At 42.8% G+C, this 17,617-nt stretch overlaps 2 protein-coding genes across 2 annotated transcripts in view; one reads left to right on the top strand and one right to left on the bottom strand.

Annotated features, from left to right (window-relative positions):
* Positions 1-9,035, top strand: part of LOC126438167 (zinc metalloproteinase nas-13-like) — a gene marked incomplete at its 5' end in the record, with an annotated part of 66,283 nt that extends 57,248 nt beyond the window's left edge. Inside the window, one exon of the mRNA XM_050090543.1 lies at positions 8,925-9,035. Coding sequence (XP_049946500.1) covers positions 8,925-9,035 — 111 coding nt within the window. The remainder of the gene's footprint in view (positions 1-8,924) is intronic.
* Positions 9,036-9,867: 832 nt separating this feature from the next.
* LOC126438161 (uncharacterized) overlaps positions 9,868-17,617 on the bottom strand; it is a 38,522-nt gene continuing 30,772 nt past the window's right edge. Inside the window, exons 6-7 of the mRNA XM_050090538.1 lie at positions 11,493-11,557; positions 9,868-10,127 (exon numbers count right to left, since the gene is read on the bottom strand). Of these exons, the coding sequence (XP_049946495.1) occupies positions 10,068-10,127; positions 11,493-11,557 (125 nt within the window). The 3' untranslated portion in view covers positions 9,868-10,067. The remainder of the gene's footprint in view (positions 10,128-11,492; positions 11,558-17,617) is intronic.

The raw sequence follows: 17,617 nt of genomic DNA, 5'->3' as shown, positions 1-17,617 counted from the left end.
GCATGGCAAGCCGTTCCACAGGACTACATCCAGCATCTCTACGATCGTCTCCATGGGAGAATAGCAGCCTGCATTGCTGCGAAAGGTGGATATACACTGTACTAGTGCCGACATTGTGCATGCTCTGTTGCCTGTGTCTATGTGCCTGTGGTTCTGTCAGTGTGATCATGTGATGTATCTGAACCCAGGAATGTGTCAATAAAGTTTCCCCTTCCTGGGACAATGAATTCACGGTGTTCTTATTTCAATTTCCAGGAGTGTAGTACCACAGTACTCGCTATCGATAAGCGCTGCTGCTGCCACTCACGGGCAAGCAAGCCAGCAACTTAGTGGCGCCATTAAATCGAATAAGAAACGAGACGGAAGTACCGCCAAGACAAGATGTCAAGCAATAACGGCAGGAACACGAGCTGCGCACGGCTCAATCACAAAAGGCGGAACATGGTTCTTAGTAGGATATGTGATAACTACAGGCGGCAGTGCGTGTTCTAGTAAGTGCTCCCATAGCGACTATAAAGTTGGCAAGGATCGTTTACGTTTGTTCGGCACTACGATTGACAAGAGCTGGATGGTTGTGTATTTGGACTTGCGGCGATACGTCTCGTCGACGCATCCCAAACGTGCTCGATGGGATCTAAGTAGGCGGAATGGGCAGGTCACTCCATTCAGTGAATATCCTGTTGTTCCTAGAGCTCCTCTACCTGTGTAGTTTGATGCACTGTCATTTACAAAAATGAGGTCAGGGCCGAATTCACCGTCAGTACGCACATGTAGAAGGACTACAGTGTCACAATAAAGGTGTTCCGTAAGTGTACCATACTCAAAGATTCGAAGCTCACAGCGCCCATGGAAAATTATGCCTCCCTACAACGTAACACCTGGATAACCAAAACGATAATGTTCGACAATGTTCTTGTATGGTCGCTGTATGAGAGTACGTAATGCATCCAGGAATATTGTCGAATATTGTTTTTGTGGACCAGGTATTATGGTGTTACGAGGAGTGATGCAGCATGGGAGTACTGACTTCCAAATCATTGAACACGGTACACTCGAACGTAAACGTTATTGTGACGCTGTACTCCTTCATCATCTGCGTCTTTTCTGAGGTTCATTCGGCCCTGACTTCATTTTTATAGATTACTGTGCGTGACCTCATCGAAAAGCACAGGTGAGCTCCTCCTGGAACGAGAGGATATTCGGCGAATGGACTGACCCGCCCGTTGCCCCTGCTTTATTCCTATCGCACACTTGTGTGATGCATAGGAGAGATTTACGGTAGGACGTCCTTACGCACTAACGATCATTCACCGCGGTGAACTCTTTAGCATCCTTACTGTTCTCATGTTGCCATGGATTGCTGTCCATGGTGACAACACGCCCTATTAAACATGTTGTGCATTTTGTGGTGTCTAGGTGTCCATAAAACGTCGCGGTGACTACAGTGTAATTATTATCTTGAAATGAAAGTGTCATTTCTGTTTTTCTCATTGTATGCTTCTTTCAGCTGCCTTCTGTACTGTATTGTAGCAGTTCCTTCTATATGGTACAAGTTTAATTGAGCTATATTACTTCGCAGTGGTACATCAAACAAAAGTTACTTTTGTCCTTAGGTTTAGCACAGCAATGTTTTTACGTGCGGACACAATATGTTGGTTGTGACTAAATCTAAAGTGGCCTCCATGACTTTTTAATGTTTGTAATATACTAGCAATCATTTTTGCTCAGTACCTACATTTCTTAAGGTTACTACTGTGATGAATCGCTCTTAACACACTAACCTGGCACTATATAAGCAGTCTGTCCTCATAAACAGCAGTATTTTAGCACAACCATTCAGTTTACAGTCCGCCGATAACTCACGAGTAGTCAGTTTTACGAGGTCCGATGACAAGTTGTTACGTACTTGCGGACAAAAGGTGAAGTCGAGACGAGCGTACGGAGAGGTAAGCGAGAAGCATTCAGTGAAGTCTACCAAGATAAAAAGACCTAAAATCTTTCGGCATTTACATCTTTGTGAAATAGGAAAAAAAATGACAGCAGCCGATAGGAATATTACAATTCTCTACACTGCCATCAGCTGTAATTTCATTATCATTCTATAGTCCACCGCTTTCGACGATACTGTGGTGTCACCGCCAGACACCACACTTGCTAGGTGGTAGCCTTTAAATCGGCCGCGGTCCGTTAGTATACGTCGGACCCGCGTGTCGCCACTGTCAGTGATTGCAGACCGAGCGCCGCCACACGGCAGGTCTAGAGAGACTTCCTAGCACTCGCCCCAGTTGTACAGCCGACTTTTCTAGCGATGGTTCACTGACAAATTACGCTCTCATTTGCCGAGACGATAGTTAGCATAGCCTTCAGCTACGTCATTTGCTACGACCTACCAAGGCGCCATTATCATTTGCTATTTATCTTGTGATGCATGTACCGTCAGACCGATGTTCACCAATTATGGATTAAAGTTAAGTATTCCAGAAGCTCCGTACTTTTTTCACTAGACTCAATTCCTTTAACTGTTCCAGACCTCACGCCAGCCTGCGTGAGCTGAAGCGCGTGCCTTTCGGCTATCTCATAGTGGCTTGGCTGTCTTGCCAAGTCACAACAGATACACTTCGTCATCATTTGGCCCTAAAAGTAACGCGAAAACAGCAACATTAACACCATCACGACTTCAAAAGCAAAACTAAATCTCGTTTTAAAATATGTAATATATAGTAATTTTCATTAAAAACGAACTATATACAACCTGGATAAATGTATTGTGAAGCTTTGTAACAATTGTATATTCGATGGTATTCGTATGTTGTACTCCATGTCAGTACTTCTATGCACACGGTCACCTATAGTAAAATCTTCGGTCGAGAATGTTGTTAAACTACTTTTCAACACTAGTGGCTGGCATTGTGAAATGTTCGGATATGGGCTAACGACTGCAGTCCGTCACAAACAATCGACGGTTAACCTTTGACAAAGCCAACCCCTCCTGCTGGTGAAACGTTGGAAAAAGTTTTAAACATAGATCGGCCGAAGATCCCGAGACAAGAGTTAACAGCCATTACGTCAACACAAAAAAAGATTTGATAATGGAGATGGTTGTACCTGGAGGATCGTGTGAGTATATAGGAACATACAATGTTTCCTGGTCGGTGTTTCACTCTAGAGTCTGATTTTAGAATCACATCAAGGAATGAGCACTAGAAACCACCATAAGCAGTTTTCGGAATTTTCTACAGTTTTTCTTGTCATGAGACATTGGCATTGTGCAGCATTTGCTAATATTACGAGTTCTACATATTTATGTGCTGTATTATATAAAACGCTGGAGAATGCTGTTAATTCTTCAGCTAGAGATTTTAGGTGAGTAAAATGCTGCATATTTGAAACCAGTTACATAACTTGTGGACGGTTAAAGCATAATTCTTCAGTAGTGCACCATCTTCTTTTTTGATAAGGATGGAGGTTTTCTACCATGACATATGCGACGTTTCCAAACGAACTGAGTTTCTTTAATGTCTTAATAGTTTTCCCTGGCTTGAAAATCGAAATTTATGTTAGTTTCCAATAGCAATTGTTTCAAAATGTTTCTAATTTGTAACTAATTTCCGATAATATTTTTTCTTAATTTGATTTCACTTACTGATTATCGGTGTATAATAGATTTTATCGATTTCAACACTTATAAAATTGTGAAGAATAGTTGTTGCTACACAAATTCAAAAGTGCTGTAATCGATAAAATCTAGTATGCACCGATGGCAGGAATAAGAGTCTACGGGCATGAAAGGAAAGCAGTGGTTGAGAAGGGAATGGGGCATGGTTGCAACTTATTCCCGATATTATTCATTCTACATACTGAGCCAGCAGTGAAGGAGACAAAAGAAAAATCCTGAGTTGGAATTAAAGTCCAGGAAAAAGAAATGAAAATGTTGAGGTTTGCCGATGACACTGTAATTCCGACAGAGACAGCAAATAACTTGGAAGAGCAGTTGAACGGAACGGACTGTGTCTTGAAAGGTGAATGTAAGATAAAAATCAACAAAAGCAAATCGAGGGTAACGGAATATGGCCGAATTAAAACAGGCGATGCTGAGGGAATTACATTAGGAAAAGGATATCTTAAAGTAGTTGGTGAATTTTCCTATTTGGGCAGAAATAACTCATGGTGGTCGATGTAGAGAGCATATAAAATGTAGACTCACAATGTCAAGAAAAGCGTTTCTGAAGAAAAGAAATTTGTTTAAATCGAGTATAGATGTAAGTTTTATGAAGTCTTTTCGGAAAGTATTTGTGTGGAGCGTAGCCATGTATGGAAGTGAAACGTGGACGATAAACTGTTTAGATAAGAAGCGAACAGAACTTTTGAAATGTAGCGCTACATAATAATGCAGACGATTACGTGAGCAGATCACGTAACTAATGAGGAAGTACCGAACAGAATTGGGGAAAAAAGAAATTTGTGGAGCAAACTGACTGGAAGAAGGCCTCGGTTGACAGGACACATTCTCACATATCAAGCGGTCACCAATTTAATACTGGAGGGAAGCGAGGGAGGAGAAGGGGTAAAAATCTTAGAGGGAGACGAAGAGATGAGTACAGTAGTTGTACATGTAGATGTAGGCAGTAAGCAGATTCAGAATATGTAGGTTGCAGTAGTTACTCGGAGATGAAGAGGCTTTCACAGGGCAGTGTATCATGGATAGCTGGATCCAATCAGTCTGCGAAATGAACACCACAACGCAACATTCGTTGCTAGGTACATGACCATGTTGTACCTCGTACCAATTTTTCACATTTGAGAAAATCATAATTTTCCAGAGTAATTTTTGTAATTTCAGAAGAAGACTGCCGCTACATGAAGTGTATACTATCATTTCAAAAGGGAATGAAATAATATATTAATCTTCTGTTACATGGCTGGCTAGAGCGTAAAGTCTGAAGAATGTTCCAAGGTACACTCCCCCCTAGTGTATAAAATAAATGAATGTAGCAAAGCCCTCTGTCCCAAAGGTCCATGAGCATGATAGAACCGAAGCTAAAGATGATTAAAGCAAGGCAGACGTACTCATTTCCGTCTGCCTACCGTCTGCCTAAATTTCAGCACCGAGAAAGGTAGCAAAGCGGATCCTGCTTTCGATCGTCAGCCCAACAGAGAAACAGAAAAACTCGTCTCTACGACGGCGGCAGCCCTGGATCTTTAATGGTACCTGTTAGATCCTTGACAGCCAAGCTTCTTTGCCCAAGGGCCAATACTGACGACTCCTCCATCACCTTCTCTAATGTTTGTTATATGTCGCCACGATTCGGAACACTTCGTGAGGAACGTTGCAGATTATTGCCATCCTCAGCGACCCCAAAGTTGTGACACTGTAATTGTCTGACGAACTATTGTTTTGTTGTCTGTACGAGCAGATGAGTAATTTACTAATAACAGTAACTGCACTTATATTTAATTGCATTGCAGTCAACCAGTGGAACATTACCACTTTCTTCCATTTTCTGAAAATACTAGAACAAATTAGGAATTACATATCACAACTGACATGATCACATATTGCACCTATAGTTACTGAGTGAAGATATACACTACTTATGCCTTCTTAGAGTAAAATTTCAGTTTGGTTATTGGTACAAAAGGTTACACCGTCAGTCAGGCTAACTTTCGGTCAGTACTTTATCTAATGCTCTGATCAACTATAGACCAGTCACATGGAAATCAGACGTTAATTCAGTATTGCTGGTTTACTTCGAAACAACAAGGTATTTGTATTGACCAGGCATTGTTCAATTTCATAAAATGTATTCGCAGTTCCGAATATGATCCACCTGCAGCTGTATAATGAAATGACGACAATGGAAGTTTGTGGCGGAGCGGGACTCGAGCCTGGACTTCTCGCTTTATGCGAGCGGTCGCTTCAGCTATCCGAACACTACTCACTGCCAGACCCAAACCTTCACACCTATACTTGTATATCTCGTTAATATGATTCCAGTACGGGGTAGACATTTTATTTGTAAGTCGCAGGCTCGGTATCGGCGTTGTGTAGAAGTGCTTCGTCACAACACAGCTACTGCAGTTTGTTTTGGTATCGTTCAATTTCGGTCGCTATGTCCGAAGGACTCTTCGCAGTCAACGCAATTAAAGAATACTCACAAGCCTAAGAGTTTTTAGAAAGGTGAAAAAAGAAATACAATACGGACTAGAAATCACAGAGGTACTTTTAGTACAAAATAGTGCAAGTAAGTGGAACACCAGCCATTTGAACCAATGATAGCAAGCGGTATGAAAATAAACATCTGCTCGACTTAGTGCTTGCAATATGAGACACGATAAAAAAAAGGTAAATAAGTATTCTGAGTACGATTTTTCTTTTGCTCACTGCAGCCGGCCGGAGTGGCCGAGCGGTTCTAGGCGCTACAGTCTGGAACCGCGCGACCGCTACGGTCGTAGGTTCGAATCCTGCCTCGGGCATGGATGTGTGTAATGTCCTTAGCTTAGTTAGGTTTAAGCAGTTCTAAGTTCTAGGGGACTGACGACCTTAGCACTTAAGTCCCATAGTGCTCAGAGCCATTTGAATTTTTGCTCACTGCATTGTATTACAACAGCCTTAATTTAATGTTCCTTGTCACAAACACCATATGTGGTGATGACCATCTCTGTAATAGCATTCACCAATAGATGTTACTTCCGTGTCAAAATTTGCACCATAGCAAAAAATGTTCAAATGTGTGTGAAATCTAATGGGACTTAACTGCTAAGCTCATCAGTCCCTAAGCTTACACACTACTTAACCTAAATTATCCTAAGGGCAAACACAAGCATCCATGCCCAAGGGAGGACTCGAACCTCCGCTGGGATCAGGCGCACAGTCCATGACTGCCGCGCCCTCGACCACTCGGCTAATCCCGCGCGGCTTGCACCATAGCACCTGACCGTACAAGTCGCGCAGATCCGTTGGTTAACAATACTGGAAGACTAACAATAAAGCATTACCTTTCTCACATCCTCTAACCCTGCAACGGTCGCACTACTTACCCATCTGCCCATGTGGTATTAGGAAAACTTCATTAGCTTGCGCCCGAACTATCAGCTTCAATTAAAATCGAGCAATCATAAAATGTTACTGACTATGTAAGTATTTTCGTTTGTTACTGATTAGGAAACTGTGCATCGCACTCCCCTCACATGTAGTGGTAAAATGGCGCAGCAGATAGCCGTCGAAAACAGATCAAGCGTGAAAACAGGAAGAAGGTGCACTGAACTGTGAAAAAGAAGCAAAATAGAAAGAGTGAACGGTCTAAGTTAAAGATGTGCAACAAGAAGCGAATCACAATGCCCACCGCGTCGTGGTTGTGTGGGCACGAAGTCGGACTACGACGCGGGAGATCCGTCTTCAAACCTCACTCGTGCCTTTTTTTTTTTTTTCACAGACTTATGAACTATCCGGTCACTGACGTGTCTGTTCTCCTTCTGTAGTCTTGCCAATTGTCATACTATACATAGCTTATAGAATACGTGTCATATGGTAAGAATATATTACCGACGCAAATGAATCCGATGAAAAGTGAGAGCAGGCTAAATGATGCATAGACCTCTTACAGAAATGAAAACAACAGATAAATGGGGATGAACTATGTTACAACAAAGGAATTCAAGACTAAAAAATTCCAAAACGAAACGCAAGAGTCATGACATATGGTACTTGTGAAGAACAAATAGAAGACGCGCACGTCTGGAGGTCCCTTCCTTGTACCTATGGGACTTAACTTCTGAGGTCATAAGTCCCCTAGACTTAGAACTACTTAAACCTAACGAACCTAAGGACATCACACCCATCCATGTCCGAGGTAGGATTCGAACCTGCGACCGTGGCAGCAGCGCGGTTCCGGACTGAAGCACCTAGAACCGCTTGGCCACAGCGGCCGGCCCCGGACGGGAAGTTCATAATTTTGTGAAGAAATGAAAAGTATGCGGCACGAGGGAGATTTGTACCTAGACCTCCTCCTTCACAATCCAACACCGTGTTCAAATAACCACGACGGCGTTGCTGTGCAAATGCACTCGTTATTGTACATCTTGAACATGGACCGTTCACTGTTTTTATTTTGCTTCTTTTCTCACAGTTCGATACACCTTCTTGCTGTTTTCATGCTTGATCTGTGTTCAATTTTTGACGCATTATCCACTGGGCCATCTTAGCGCTAAATCTGAGGGGGTTGCGATGGGGAGTCCCCCTCGTGAGCAGGAAAAGTACACTCTTCAAGAAGCTCTTAACATTGACTTTTTTGGGCTCGGCTGTAACTTGCAAAATGCATATTATTATCAAATAAGGCTGTGAACGGCGAGCCCAACAAATACTTTATTTGGTCCATTTGCGGCTCGCGGAGCGCAATTTGACGACTCTGTTTACACTCTACATCTAGCAAGCGAAATAGTGGGCTCCTCTTCCGTCAACAGTTTATCGTAGCCCATTGGAATAGCGGAGATTCCATCATGATAAGATGCCCACAGGGCTATGTGAACTATCTTACTTCATCACTTAGTACGCCACCTTTCCCTTCAGTGTTTTTCTCTTCCTCGATCTCAATCTCCCGTTCACTGATCGGTGCAGTCCCTAGGACAATGGACTCATGTTTTGGAGGAGTCTGGTTGCAATCCTCGTCTTGTCATCCAGAATTTGGTTTCCAAAGTTTTTTCCTTAATTTCTTAAGGCAAATGGCGGTACGGTTTCTTTGAAACTGACACCGCCAATTTCCTTTCCGATGCTTGACAATACGAACTTGCGGTCTGTTTTCTATGACCCCATCCTCTATGTAGACTGTTAAATATCCTTTGTTTCCTCTTCGCTTCATCCCTTCCGCGTTTCTCCATCACTCTCCTCTTTTTCATTTTGCCTTCTACTTTATCTCGTTTGTTCGCAGGAGAGCAAGGCGAAGCTGGGTCAGCGTAAAGGTCTGAGCAAGGGCGACTTGCGTAAGATCAACGGCATGTACAAGAAGGAGTGTCAGAAGCGCAAGTCATCCAAGGCTTAATCTGAAGAAAATGTCTAAGTGCTGGCAGTTGGGTCCGATCCATTCCACGTGGATCATCTGAGCAGCCAGCAGCCTTTCAAGCTGCTATCTCGTCGGCGTTAAAGACTATGCCTTCGCGTCACGTACTGAGTTAGATGTCTCTCTAATAATTTTGTTGCTTTCCAGACTGTTAGGGGATACACATAAATGGAACAGTTGCAGTACACTGTAATCACATCTGTAACTGTCTCTAAAACAGATCAGACGCCTTTACCACATTATCTTTGCATTTTGTGACAGTGTTACCTCTGTGAGAAAACTACAAAACGAAGTTCGAATAATTGACTGCAGCAAGTGTAATGGATCTGTGAAGAATGCTTGAGACTATTACTCACCACAAGCATTTAAACGAGACATATTTACACAACATGGATGTGTTACTGACCGTTATGATTCTTCGGTAGGGCCTGTCACGTTCGTTGAAATATCAGTTAATTTGCATCTATCTTATTATTTTCATTTTGCTTTTCAAGGGTTGATATGGGGTGAATCGACTGTCAAATGGCTCATTGAGTTTTGTGAGAGGCGAGACGCAAGTCCACATCATTCTTGGTCCATAATGTGTGTGCTATAATTAATCTACTTTGTATAAAACATCTACAGCTTATCTTACTGTTCTTGCTTGCTTTCGTAGGATAATGAAGGTTTAGGAAGTCATTTACACTTGTAAGACGTAAATGCACGAAGCAGTTTTGTTGCAGTTAATGTCGATTAATAGTGCCAACAATTTTTTATGTCACATCAAAAATACATGAAACTTTAATTGAATTTTAAATGAGTATTTAACATGTATTATTGCACTTGAATAATGATTGTCATACCACAAAGATCTATTTCACTGTATACTGGTTTGTATTTTTATAAATAAAATAAATACACTGAATTCATGTTTTGACTCCATTCTTTGCTAAAATTTCACAAGTATTGGCGTTCACAGCACGGACACTCATTTTGGGGCGAGACAGTCATCCTGGAACTGGAACTACCTCTTCGTCACTGATATAGTGCAAATAAGTTGGGATCGTCGAACTTCTCATCAGAGTTGTCTGGGAACTGGAATGTATACAAAAAGAAGAGAATCAGCTAATGAATTTCATGCATTATGATTGGCAACTATATGAACAATTTATAGATGTACATTTAGGTTTAATTGCACAAAGGCTGTGAGTTATTACTGGGGATAAATCTGCAATAACTGAAACTTAGACTGGTTTGCGTCACTGATACAGTGCGAAAAACCTGGAATCATCGCTCTTCTCGTCAGATTTGTTGAGGAACTGGAATGTGTACCAGAAGAATTGAACTCCGCCTGAACAAGCCATGAAGGCACAACGGTACCGACCGGTCGCCGTGTCGTCCTCAGACCGCAGGCATCACTGGATGCGGATATGGAGGGGCATGTGGTCAGCACACCGCTCTCCCTGCCGTACGTCAGTTTACGAGACCGGAGCCGCTACTTCTCAATCAAGCAGCCCCCCCCCCCCCCCCCAAACCCCCTTGCCAACAGCGCCAATCCAAGTGGTAGCCCAACTTGGCAGCGCTTAATTTTGGTAATCTGGAAGACCAGTGTTAACGCTTAGGCAGGGCCACGTATAAAATTGACGCATTGCGATTGCCACTATTTATTTTCCATTTCATTTGATTGCCTATGATCGGATTCAGGTGTTTTCACACGCATCTGCAGAATGCAAACAATTACATTCGCACTGCATTTAAAATAGATAGGAGGCCAGACGTTTGCCCTCAACACTCGCCACTACTTCTTTCTTCTTCACACACACACACACACACACACACACACACACACACACACACACACACACACCAGCACCACCACCAACACCATAACCACCACAAATACAACCTCTACCACACACAAACATACACAGTTTTAATATCAATGAATGACATTGCCTCATAAATAAATGTAAAATAGTTCCAACCCATCAGGTTCTCACCAATATTTTTGAGTGAAAAGTATTTAACTGGAAGAAGCTGCGATTCTGAAATGCGTCGAATGTGAAATAGCCGCTGTACTCTGTAGAATGAATGCAAGAAAATGCCCAGAGTAAATGGCGGAAACCATTTATAAGTCTGATACGTTTGATGTTACATAACAGCTTCACGCATTGCTGTATATCGTATGGATCTAAATAAGTAGCAACCGTAAGCACATCTGAAAACGCCCGAAATCGGCCAGTGGCAATGAAATAGTGCTGTAAACCTAAATACTGCCTTTTTAGCTCAAATTCATCGTCAGTTATAGATGTTACAATAACGCTCTTCCCAAATCCATAACGTACAATATAATGTTATGAACCATACACAACAGCTGTTTACAGTAATGTCAACTCCGCTATAGAAAGCACTATACTGAATTATAACTATAGGTTAGTAGGGTAGTTACTACGTTCTCACCTTGGTCACCTCGCCCCAGAAGCATTCCGTAAATCGATAGGCCCGCTCACATTTGTCCGATGAGCCTGGAACAATAAAACCAACGAAATATCTTGGGTATATATGTTGCATGAAAGTTTTATTTTTTCTGCAGTGATTGCAGATTTTTGGAAAGATAATAATACCTATTATACATGGCTCTAGCGGTAATCGAAAACTCTGGGTGTGGTAGCGTCTCCTCTCTGAAGGCTATATACTATTGCATAAAGTATGTTAACGGAATCGGCGTCTGGAAACTCGGCCCACATGTAATTGCTACGAATTTTCCATACTGCTTATACGATGAGTAATACAATAATCAGCATTTCGTCCATTGATCGGGTGCTATGAAACAGTAACTCATCTGACAAGGGGGCCACACGGCAATCGTATTTTTGTAATTTTTATGTTTATGATATATGTGGTTCAGAACTCAAATATACCTCCCCCAAAGCAGTTCTCTGTAATTCTCAAAAATACTCGAGAACATCGACTTTTAAGTTTTCCGCCCTTTTTAAAACACTAAATTAAGATGATTTTCTTTCGACAAGCAGTGTGGCTATGTGATAGGCGGTGAAGTGGTAGGACCTGGGTTTTAGTCCTGCTAGAATCAAATTTTAAAACAAGCATTCTATGAGCATTTACGTGAAACGTAAAGTACAGAAAGACAGAAAAAATTAATACGTATTTTTCTAACTATACAGTCCTGGTTAACAATCTTCTACAAAAGATGGCAATTAAGAAATTTTGTTCGTAATGAAAGCTGAATTTTTGTGTGCAATACATAATTATAAATAAGAAGACGTGATTTTATAGATATGACTATTAGATCCGTTAACTGGCATATATGTGGTAAATTTTATATTTAAGTGAAGAAAGGTATTTGAAATGAAAGAAAAAACGAAAAAATGGTGACGGAGTGATTATCAGTCTCGGGCGCCTAATGTTTTCTACGCCTGACGGAAATGGTTGTAGAACACGCACCTTTGTTTAAAAATTTGATCAATACAGCGGGTGAACACTCTGTCACAGGCCATTTCTCGTCAACAAATACGAACCTTATTTTCGCATATAAAACATGTTTGGAAAACTTAAAAGTCGATTTATTCGAGAATTTTGTAGAGTTGCATCGCGCTGCTTTGAGAGAGCTTCATGTGCCATAAATATAAAAAAAAGTTCTAAAGATCCGATTGCTAGGTGGTTCCATTTTGAGAAGGAGACTACTTAGCGACTACTGAGAACCAAATGGAAACGCTGACTTAATTAACAGCTTTCGACTAACTGAAAACATGTGTTATTTCGAGCGTCGTAAAGGTTTAGTAAACAATGAAGACGCGAAAGAGCGACGATGATAAGGAAAATTCATACAGTTTCCTGAATTCCAGGGAGGTTGTATTGTGAACCTGCAGGAGATTGTATGAAGAGTGGAAATGTCAAGATGATGCGGATGAAGTTGATATTGGTTATGGGACACGTCAACGAATGTTGACTGATGAATTGGGCATGCTAAAGATCTTGACTGCTGATCAGAAGGCACAGTATGTTGAAGTGAGCACCGACGGCTCCGTGAAAACGTGCGGCGACGACAGCCCGAACTTTGGCGTCAAGGGAACTGGCTGCTGCATCGCGACAACGCGCCTTGTCACACGTTCTTGCTCACCAGGACCTTTATGGCAAAAAGCGACATGGCGGTTGTACACCACCCACCGTACTCGCCAGATTTGACACCTTGCAACTTCGCGCTATTCCCAAAACCGAAACTCGAGTTGAAAGGCCGTCGGTTCGACACTCTAGAGAGAATTCAAGAAGCATCGCTGGCGGTGATAAACACCCTCAAAGAACAGGACGTCCAGAAAACGTTTGACCAGTGGCAGAAGCTCTGGGACCGGTATGTACGTGCGGATAGTTACCCCAGAAGACACCACGGCGTAATAACGCCTCTACACTTGATAACGGCCTCTGTTCGGTGAGAAAGAAGGTCAAGTTTCCTCAGTTGCGCCACTCATAATAATTGAATCCCGCAGAGGAACCAAATGCGATGATGTTGATTGCTGCGTTTCACCCACTGTGCCAAATAGTCCCAGACATTTTCTATGGAAATAAAATCGGGTGATCCAGTGGGATAACGGAGGTGCGACTAGGTGCGTGAGTGTTCGTCAAACCGGTTCGTATGGAGGCCTACAGATGTGGCTATTGTCATCATAGGAGATGAGTGTCCTCGGCGTAGTCATCATGAGATGTTGAAGAAAGGACAACTTTGGGCTACCAAGAATTTTAAAATAAACATACTGATCAGTTTGTAGATGAGATGGTCCAAATTATTGAGCAAAAACTCCCCCAAACCATCACTGATCCACCTCTGACCTGAACTACCCATTTACAGTTAAATGCCACACTGGAATCTTGATGAAATGGACGCCATGCATCATTTGAGAAGAGGCAAATTTCCGTCTCCTCAGAACACATTACACACCTATAGCCAAAAAAGTCCAGTTTCTTTGTTATTTGGCTCATTGAAGAGTAATGTGACATTTAATGTGACCACCTGCCAGAAGCTTGAATAATCATCTTTTACAGTTCGGACTGCTGCGAAACGTGCATGAAGAGAGTAAGTGAGTCAGAAGGACCCATGCTGAAGGCAATGCCGTGGCCAGCGGCGATAGGTTTTTCTGTTGAGCATCCACAGCGCGAACAGTCCTATGGAGGTGCTCCCAGGGATTTTCTGTTGGGTTTAAATCTGGGGAGGTTGGTGGTCAAAGGAGTGTGGTAAACTTCAAACCACGGACATGTTGCACTGTCCTAGTGGTAGATATCATCATCCCGAGGAGGAACAAACTGCATGAAGGTGTGGATGTGTTCCAATGGATAGCTGCATACTTTTGTTGATCCATTGTGTCTTCCAGAATGACGCGATCATCCACGGAATGGCACGAAAATATTCCCCAGACCATAACGGTCCTTCCTCCCGGATGCAAACCTTCCGACGATTGTTGTAGGGCCGTACACGCTAAAGTCCATCTATCCAGTGAAGGATAAAATGTGCTTGAGCTGGAAAGGCTGCCTGTCGCAACTCATTTCATGTCTAGTTGCCGTATTGGCGAGAAAATTGCAGCCTCCGTCGCTGATGAACAGCAGTCACGATGGGTGCGTGAAGCAGGGGCTAGCTGTAGAGACCCATAAGCAGAAACGTTCGCTGAATGATCGTTGAGGAGACACTGTTGGTTCGCCTGGGTGGTCAGTTGCTCAGTGGTTGCACGTCTTATTCGCCCATACAGATCTTCGCACTCGTCGTTCTCCCCTGTCATCTATGGCCCGTGGTGCACCACAGTTGCCTCCGCGCCGACAACAACGATGGCACAGTTTCTGGCTTTTTACACTCTCCACTGCTAGTGCTGCCACGTGTCTTCTGTGAGTGGTAATTGCACGTTGACATTGAACATAAGCGGCGGTCACAATTATGTGACCGGACCGTGTATTTACCTTTATAGGTCGCTAAGAGTTATGGCCTTCTGCGAAGTATCCGACTCCAAATGTCCGTGGCAAATTGTTGCCTTTGAAATGTTGGATCGGAAACTGAAACGGCGCTGCATTCATTGGCAGCAACAATCCATATCGTATTTGAAACAGATTGTTGCTGGGAATCGATCACACTCGTCTCTAACCGCTGTCAGTTAGTGTACTTTGACGACTGCTCTTACACTGTGTCCGCCTCTATAGCTGATCGGTCAGCGCGGCTGACTGCCACACGGAGGACCCAGTTCAATACTCTGTTACACCAGGGATCTTTCCTTCGTGGGAGGACATAGTACTAACCCTTAGCCTCATGAAGCTGACTGAAGAACTACTGGGTCGAGCACTATCGGCTCCAGTTCACGAAATTGATAATAGCCTTGGAGAGCGGTTTACTGACCCTACACTTCACCATACCACATCCAATGACGCCATTGGCAGAGAGTGCCACCGCAGTCAGTCGGGACAGATGGACCTAATAGCGCCTGTGCTCGGAGTCTATATTCATACACCTTATTATACAGACGCAAGGGGGAGACCACTCCTTGTAGACACACTGGACCGTCTGTCTTGACGCACTAGCAAATCGAGTGTTTTCAATCGGTTGTTTTCACGGGTAAATACAAACACTATAGTTTTTTCTCCCATTCTGTCGCACCTCGACTTCGACCCGTCATAGTGCACTGATTCTATGCAGTCGAATGTCGCGTACACAGGACGTACTGCCAAGACTTAGATCACCAGTTGAGGTTCATATCTCTGCCTTGCTCAGTTGTACATCGTCACTGAGATCCAAATAAAGGTGGAAAATAATATTTTGTTCGACTAGCTGTGAGGAGTCAACGTCCTTGCCGCAGTCTCAGCACTGGTTCCCGTCAGACCACCGAAGTTCAGCGCTGTCGGGCCTGGCTAGCACTTGGGGATTCACTACCCGCGTGTGCCGAGTGCTATTGGCAAGCGGGTTGCACTTGGCTCTTATGATTCCAATTGAGGAGCTACTTGTCTGAGGAATAGCGGCACCAGCTGGAAGAGCGGTGTGCTGATCACATGCCCCTCTGTATCCGCATCCGGTGAAGACTAAGGGTGAGGATGACACGGCGGCCGGTCGGTACCATTGGGTCATCAAGGCCTGTCCGGAGGTTGGCTTTTAGTTTGTAAGTGTGAGGAGATCGTATACGAAATTTTTTTTTAATTTGAACTTTTTCTTACGGTATAATCATGAGTGTATCAAAATGTTGATATTAACTTTGTATGTATTATTTCTACTCACTCATGTCCTTACGTATGTCTGTTATGCGACTACGTAAATTTTGAGATTACTGTCATTTTGAAATTTGCCAACAAAGACGTACCTCATTCAAACAATATACAGTTTCCATCTCATTAGAAGTAGTTATTTTTCATGTTTCGCAAGTGAGTTATCGAAAATATTCCGTACAGCTGAAACGAAAAGGTATCGGACAACACTGATGACTTCAAGAATAGTTAGCTGCTAACTCCAACTGTTAGGAAATGTCGACATGGTTGCCTCTTGACTGTAAAATTATTTATTTCTTCATATGGCGAATATGAAATAGTAATAATTGTGCGTTAGCATGTGCCAGAAGCTAAAAAAACCATCTGAAATACGTTCTAAGACCAAAAAAGGTGCACCTTGAAAGACTTATCCGACTGCGACGGAAATCGGTAGATGTGAGGTACATGTACGGACAACCAAACAATTAAAGTTTCAGATAAAAAGTATGATTCATTCAAGTGAAATACCTTATCCAAGCAGTTATTCAGTTTGAGATTGATTGATCGAGTTGTTGTATGTCCTCATAATGGATACAGCGCCAATTTTTGTACAGTTACCAAGCTAGATCATCAAAACGCCGAGCTGGTTGGAGGGCCCTGCCCATCATGCTCAAAACGTCCTCGACCAGGGAGAGATCCGGCGACCCTTTGTTGGTCAACATCACCAGACGTGCCTTCGCTGGTCATCGGAGTTCAGTTCGATGCAGGACTCATCGCTGAAATGAGTTCTATTTCAGTCAATAAGTTTCCACTTGTAAATAATAGATTTCAGCAATCAGTTGTTCTTTTGAAATTTTATTGGCAGATCTAGATTTCAGCTAGAAACTAGCCATTCTCAATGCACTATCATTTTTGATCATTGCATGTAATGCCTGTTCAATGAACTGTGGATCAAGACAGACCAACAGGCATTACATGCATTGATAAAAAATGATAGTGCATTGAGTATGGCTAATTTCTAGCTGAAATATTAATTTGCCAATAAAATTTCAAAAGGACGACTGATTGTTGAAATCTATTATTTACAAGTCAATATAACATTCGCTGCGTGCAACAGCCTTCTGAATGGAAGGTAACCTGACCTGAATAAGATTCCGGGCAGAAGACGTGTCTGATACCAACCTGTCGTCCGCCATACGGCCCGACGAACAGAGTGATGATCTGTGGTGCCTTTTCTTTTCATAACAGGACCTCTTCGGTCGTCATCCGCGGCGCTCTTACAGCACAACGGTACGTCGACGATAATCTACGTCGTTATTTTTCTGCCCCAAATGGCAAGCCACCCTGTCCTACATATCATC

The sequence above is a fragment of the Schistocerca serialis genome, unplaced genomic scaffold, assembly GCF_023864345.2.
Source record: "Schistocerca serialis cubense isolate TAMUIC-IGC-003099 unplaced genomic scaffold, iqSchSeri2.2 HiC_scaffold_1261, whole genome shotgun sequence".
Taxonomy (NCBI): domain Eukaryota; kingdom Metazoa; phylum Arthropoda; class Insecta; order Orthoptera; family Acrididae; genus Schistocerca; species Schistocerca serialis.
This window is presented reverse-complemented; position numbering and strand designations above follow the sequence as displayed.